The sequence below is a fragment of the Ostrinia furnacalis genome, unplaced genomic scaffold (assembly GCF_004193835.3).
Source record: "Ostrinia furnacalis isolate ACB-3 unplaced genomic scaffold, ASM419383v2 OfSCF7591, whole genome shotgun sequence".
NCBI lineage: Eukaryota > Metazoa > Arthropoda > Insecta > Lepidoptera > Crambidae > Ostrinia > Ostrinia furnacalis.
The window spans coordinates 514,287-520,535 of record NW_021137830.1 but is presented as its reverse complement, the minus strand read 5'-3'; the positions used below and the strand labels follow the sequence as shown (position 1 = coordinate 520,535).

Below are 6,249 nucleotides of genomic sequence, written 5' to 3'. Positions count from 1 at the left end.
GCCTAAATCTTAACGTTTACAACTTAATTGGCGATTAGGCTAAATTAGTTTATAGAACCCTAATGGAGGGGCCTGAGTTATTGGTATCGATGGTTATAAATTCCGCGATAATCTTTTGTTGTGTCCGGTGTGAAATAAATGTGTTTATTACTGCTGAAATTGAGCTTTATGGGTAAAGAGAAAGCAGCTTAAACACGTATCTATCGAGTATTTATTTGATTTTGAGATTCAAACGTTGTGAAAGTCGTCTCTAGGTATTGTGAGGTCATTAAATCATTAAGGGTTAAAAGCATTAATTAACAATTAAATTGTAAATGGAAACTTGATGGGTAAACGATCAATACTATGTATTGGCTTGCTGTCTAACTTAATTATAACAATGCAAAGCTAAACAGATGGCATAAGTAATCATTTACATACTTTACATTACATCTTCTTTTAAATTCAATACTCAATACTTTATTGCAAAACTATGACATATACTTTTAGTTAGACGATATCAAATAGATGAGACTAGTGTTATGGACCCTGACTAACATTACTTTTAAATGTTCCATTTCCCTTACATAAATCAGTGTAGTCTCTCCTCAATTCCCATCCCACATTTGTGTATTTGCCGAGCGACACCGAGTGTTTGTCCGCCGGTCCGAGGGGCCACACTTAATTTTCCATTTTCTCGAAGGCTTAAGCAAATAACTCGCCATTATTCAACTGTTCCGGGCCGTTTGCGGACAGCCCGTGTTTTGTAAGAATAATCTATTTATCTAACCGAAATTTAAACAGAAACAGCTCTTAACGCATAAACAGAAAGGTGTTAACGGGTTGACAGATAGAGGAACGAGCGCGTTTGAACAATGTGACGGATAGTGAGAGGAGGAGATACTGCTATCGTATTGGATTTTGTATGATTATAAATAATTGTGCATTTGTTGCTTATGCGGCAATTGTATCTATAGGTAGGTAGTTTTGTATGACTACATTGAATATTTAAACTTTTGTCATAAATAGAGCCCTTCATCGCTTACATCTCTCGCTTACTGGACTGCAACGCGATCAGTGAATGATGATCGCGATGATCGATTGAGCACGCGGCGAGCATTAGACCTGGAGTTATTCTTTATCTAGTCGCTTTAGTACTTGGCCATGTTATTGGTGGGAGAGTTGAAATAATTATTTATAAATTGAATAATTCATTCTGATGGTAATACAATAGATCTGTCGATCGATTTGATGCTTCATTAAAAAGTTTACATTTCTTATTTTGATGGATTTGGTTTATACCTACTCGTAATGTACAAATACTCATTTTCACGTGATTAAAACACACAACCAGCCTGGATGTCATCAAATATGCGGTTGCAGCTTACAAAACATACTACAGGGACAGCTTAATATCTAGACGACGCAATTTGGCATTTAAATTCACGACAGAATAGATGTTATTTGTATAACAGGACACACTATCCTCACTGAAGCGTAGGACAAAACATAATCCGTTTAGGTCGGCGTTTGCTTTCATACCGTCATCTGTTTTTCCACCCTTCCTTAAAAACCATAACCAACACGTTCGCAATAAGGGCTTTTACAAGGGCCCGACAAAACGCGAGTACTCCTACAGTGGTTTTATACATAACTTACTGTAATCTAGTAGGATCACTTTCAGCTGAATCTCTGAAGCACGTTACGCGCAAGTAAATGCTACCAGCATTCCTATAAGAATATTTATTCGTTTTCAACTATTTGTCATATCTTAAATTAATTACATAGATGGATGAGATAGACGGACATAATATAGGTACTCTTTATTGCAAGTAACACAAGACTCAATCATAAAATTAAACCAGCACCGTTCAATTTATGTAGTAGGTAGGTTAACCCCATATTTCTTTTAAAAAAGTTCTATACAAAAACGTTCAGTGCTTTCAGTATCAAACAGTCTATTTCCTCGTTTCTAGAGATCGTTAAAGTTGAGGACCTTCTGTGACTATCTGTATCAAGTCTAACAAAGGTTTTATATCGCGGTAAAGGCGGAACACTTACAGACCGCTGTTATCTACCCATCTACCATATTGTGCGTTGCGTCGAGACTACGGGCTGTGGCGAGGAAACACACGGGCTAGTGTCACGGACGTGAATGCTGCGAGTTAAGTGTTTAGTTATGAAATGCGTGTTCATTTTGAAAAATACTTAAGACTATCACCATCATCATCATTTCAGCCATAGGACGTCCACTGCTGAACATAGGCCTCCCCCAATAATTTCCATAATGACCGTTGGTGCAGCCTGCATCTAGCACCTTCCTGCTATGAGATAAAACTATAGCAGTACCAATTTCAATATTATGCCGGTACTCGTATGCTATAGGACTTACTATTAATATACTCGTAATAGAATAGAATAAGAAATAATAGTAAGTCCTATAGCATACGAGTACCGGCATAATATTGAAATTTCTATTCCAAGCACCCATAAAGACCATCAAAGACGATTATCCATAAATGACGCGTTTCCCTTTAAGGTAAATCAGCGTTCTTCGCATTGTACCTACATTGCTTGGTAACTTTACTTGATGTGAGCTACATTTTTTACTACATTACATGCAGGAAAAGCTCTTACCTACCGATCATGATTTTACGAAAATGAGTTTAAAAGCTATCATGTCTGAAGAGCACCACGTTACTTCAGTTTCCCAACCCAACCCAACTATCACCCGGCGCGCCTGTAAAACTGATCCGTACTTTCCATTTGAGGCTTTCCAGCAATAAAATTTGCATAACTACGCTCCTTGGCACGGGCGCAGCTTCTTATTAAATTTCCACCCCTCCGAAACTCATTAATGGTTTGTACTTAACCACCTAGCGGTGTTATTCCACGATAAATCATAAGGTACCGCGTTATAGTGCCGTGCGTGGCTGAAGATGACTTTTATTGCCGTCTCAAGACGAGCATAATCCCGGGATCAACGGTACGAAATGCCTCCAGGATTTCGGGATAATCTTTTGTTTATACGCATTTTTCTGGGAAAATCGTAATATTAGCAACATTAAAGCTACTAATAATTCTTTCTGGATTTAGACGTGTCCGCTGAACAAAATCAAGCAATTTGTAATGAAATCCAATGCGGGGATAATAGCATGTGTCAATGTATAAACCAGACAACGAGCCGATCAAATTACTACATTTTGATAAAACACTTACTCACAATCGAGCGCTCAAAAGGGGCACACGTTACGCTTATCAAAATGTGGTTTAAAACAGCTCTTATATTATTGTTTTGCAATATTGTTTGCATTACCTTCGCAGATAAAGTGACCTGGCTACCAAACAGGAGTATGAACCTCCCTGGAAGTTACAACGACAAAAAACTTCCATGCTCCAAACAGACTGTAGTTTTCCCTGAATCGATTCAGGAGAGTGTTAAAATTTATGCCGGATTCGCTGCCAGTGAAATCATACTACCGAGTGATGGGGAAATTATCTTCGAAGATGGGGAAATAATATTGGGGGCGGACCCTGAAGACACAAACTGTGATATTGGTAAAAAATATGCTTACTACGAAGAGGATTCCAAAGGATCCTGGAATCAACCAGAAGCTTGGAGTTCATCTAAGTTCAACAAAGCTACGCCTGATGGTGAAAGAATACCATGCGTAGATGATGTAGTTGTGTTTCCTCCTACTTCCCAATTTACTATACAGTTGCCAAATGTGAGTCAATTCGTTAAAGAAGTAAATATAGACGGGGTGAAATTCACAACGTCCGATCTCCGTGATCGTATTATAGGACAGAGTGATGAAAATCAGCAGTTTCTCTTCGGAAGTACAGGTGATGTTTCAGTTTTTGTGGACGCGAAAACCTGCACTGCAAGTTACGGCTGTCCGTGCCAAGAAAACACTTTGGATATCAATTGTGCACTGAAATACTGCCCTGCACCTCAATGCTCACGCCCCATCAAACCTGTTGGTCACTGTTGCGAGATATGCGGGGGATCGCTCATATTTGATGTCTCGGATAATTTCGTCATGGAGAAATTTAAATCGTTCGTCAGATCTACTATTGGCTCTGGAATAGACAAAGTAGATTACCACATAGGAATGCTGCCGTTCAATAATCCTCGTGAAGGCACAAGTACAACTAAAAAAAGAATCCAAGTCATCGTGGTTGAGAAAGGGGAGTACACAGGTACTAGTCTGGAGATGGTCAATGAGATTGGATATCAGCTGTCAAACGATTGGGTGAGGGAGGAAAAAACTTTGTACCTGAGTGGAACTCCCGTGTCTGAAGCTGGAATGGGAGGAAAGATCGCTGTCTCTATGTTCTTTGTTGTGGTCTTCGCGCTTGGTGCCCTCTACGTGTATTACTATAGGCCTTCGGAGTTCAGGATGCCCGACTTGAGATCAGGATTAGCTCGTGGCTTGGTATCCCGACTCAATCGACGCACCGATAGCGTTGTGTCCTTAACCAGAAGGGATTCTAATGTAAGTGGTATCAGTGGGAGGGCGTTTAGAAATCCATTGTACAGTTCTATGAGAGAACGTGTGCAACTGGCAGAGTCGCCAATTGAAGAATGATTTATGCTCAATAGATTTTTAAAATGGTTTAATATTTACATCTGTAAACCTTGTTACTTATTTAAATTAAAAAATTGATGACTGTTCTCTTGAAATTATTATGGTTATTATGCATATTAACTCTAAAACACAAGGTTACACATTAAAAAGTATTTTGATGTTATTGAGTCTTACCCTTCACTAAATAGCTTAGGGAAATGCTATAGATTTTTTGTCGCACCAAAAAGACGGATGTTGTCAACGCACTGCTAGATACTTGTGAAGCTATGAAACCTGACACCGAAGTCCAAAGTACAGTCGGTAGCATCATTTCGTTAGTCATTCTAAAGTTGTAAATACTTAATTTATTTGGACATGATTTGTATTTCTTTCTTATTGATACTGTATTGAAAATTTGACATGTAATGAACATTATAAATAAATTTCTTATTCTTACTGTGAGATAGAATGGTTGCAATCTGGATATTTATTAGGTTTCAGGAAACATAAAAAAATAATTATTGCCATTAAGTGAAATATAACATAATGTTAGGAGAGTAAAACTTGTCTTTAGTACCTATTATTTACATTTTATTTTTTTAACTCAATTAAGATGGTATGGTAGTCATAATTAATGCTGAGTCAATTATGTAGAAAAAAAATATTAAATGAGACAAATGGATAGTTGAATTAGGGTTTTAGTTATTTAAAAAATCTGATTACTCAATGATACGAAAACTAATTCGGAAAATATTTGAATTGAACTGAACCTCAAACTGTCAAATCAATAGCTTTTGTACCCCAGATATGTAGGTCTTCGATTGATTTTTGTGTTTAGTGACTAAAAGTTACAACAGTAACTAAAAGTTGTAAGAGCCAGACATTCTTTTCAATGTCCTATTTCAGAAAGTAAGCTAATTATAAAACTTTTATCCAAACGTCAACATCTGAATCCGACTGTACGCAGTGCGGAGTTCTTTGCGTTTCCTGCGCTTTGAGCGAACTCAATCAATAGTATTCGGTTTCACCGAAACTGTACAAAGACGACTGTCATGGCGCATCGTTAATCATCTTCCTTTACGAGAACTCCTTCCAATGGTAAGGGCGTCTTTTGGAATTCAATTGGGTAAAGATTTAGAATTATTTGTGGCATTACCAGCGATTTTCAATAAGCCATATTGTACGATAGATATCATACTTTAGTACTGGCGGGTGTCAATACTATAGTAATTATTATGAACGTGACAAAAATGTGACAGTGACCCTGTGTCTCTGTGTCTCTGTCTGTCAGTTTAAGTTTTTTACTCGTAAACCGCTGAAACCAATTTTGATAAATTTTGGTATTAAAATACAAAGGCACTAAAACAAAACGTAGGTCACATCTATACTTCTATACTAATATTATAAATGCGAAAGTAACTCTGTCTGTCTGTCTGTTTGTCACGCTTTCACGCCTAAACCACTAAACCGATTTTGATGAAATTTGGCATAGAGATAGTTTGAATCCCGGGAAAGGGTATAGGATAGTTTTTATCCCGGTATTTGAAACAGGGACGCGCGAGATAAAGTTTTTTATGTGACAGACAAAATTCCATGCGGGCGAAGCCGCGGGCGGAAAGCTAGTTTTAAATATACATACTTCGAAGTTGTAGTAATATCCAATGGTAATATCATGAAACACCCACATATTTTGATGACG

General features: G+C 37.7%; 1 protein-coding gene across 1 annotated transcript; it reads left to right on the top strand.

Annotated features, from left to right (window-relative positions):
• Positions 1 to 3,212: 3,212 nt before the first annotated feature.
• Amnionless (amnion associated transmembrane protein) lies at positions 3,213 to 4,897 on the top strand. Its single transcript, XM_028322040.1, has one exon. It carries the CDS (start codon positions 3,243 to 3,245, stop codon positions 4,569 to 4,571), a length of 1,329 nt encoding a protein of 442 aa, XP_028177841.1. The 5' UTR covers positions 3,213 to 3,242; the 3' UTR covers positions 4,572 to 4,897.
• Positions 4,898 to 6,249: the final 1,352 nt, after the last annotated feature.

What these genes read in the sequence shown, in the direction of transcription:
- Amnionless (XM_028322040.1), top strand. Translation starts at nt 3,243, where the DNA reads ATGTGGTTTAAAACAGCTCTTATATTATTGTTTTGCAATATTGTTTGC.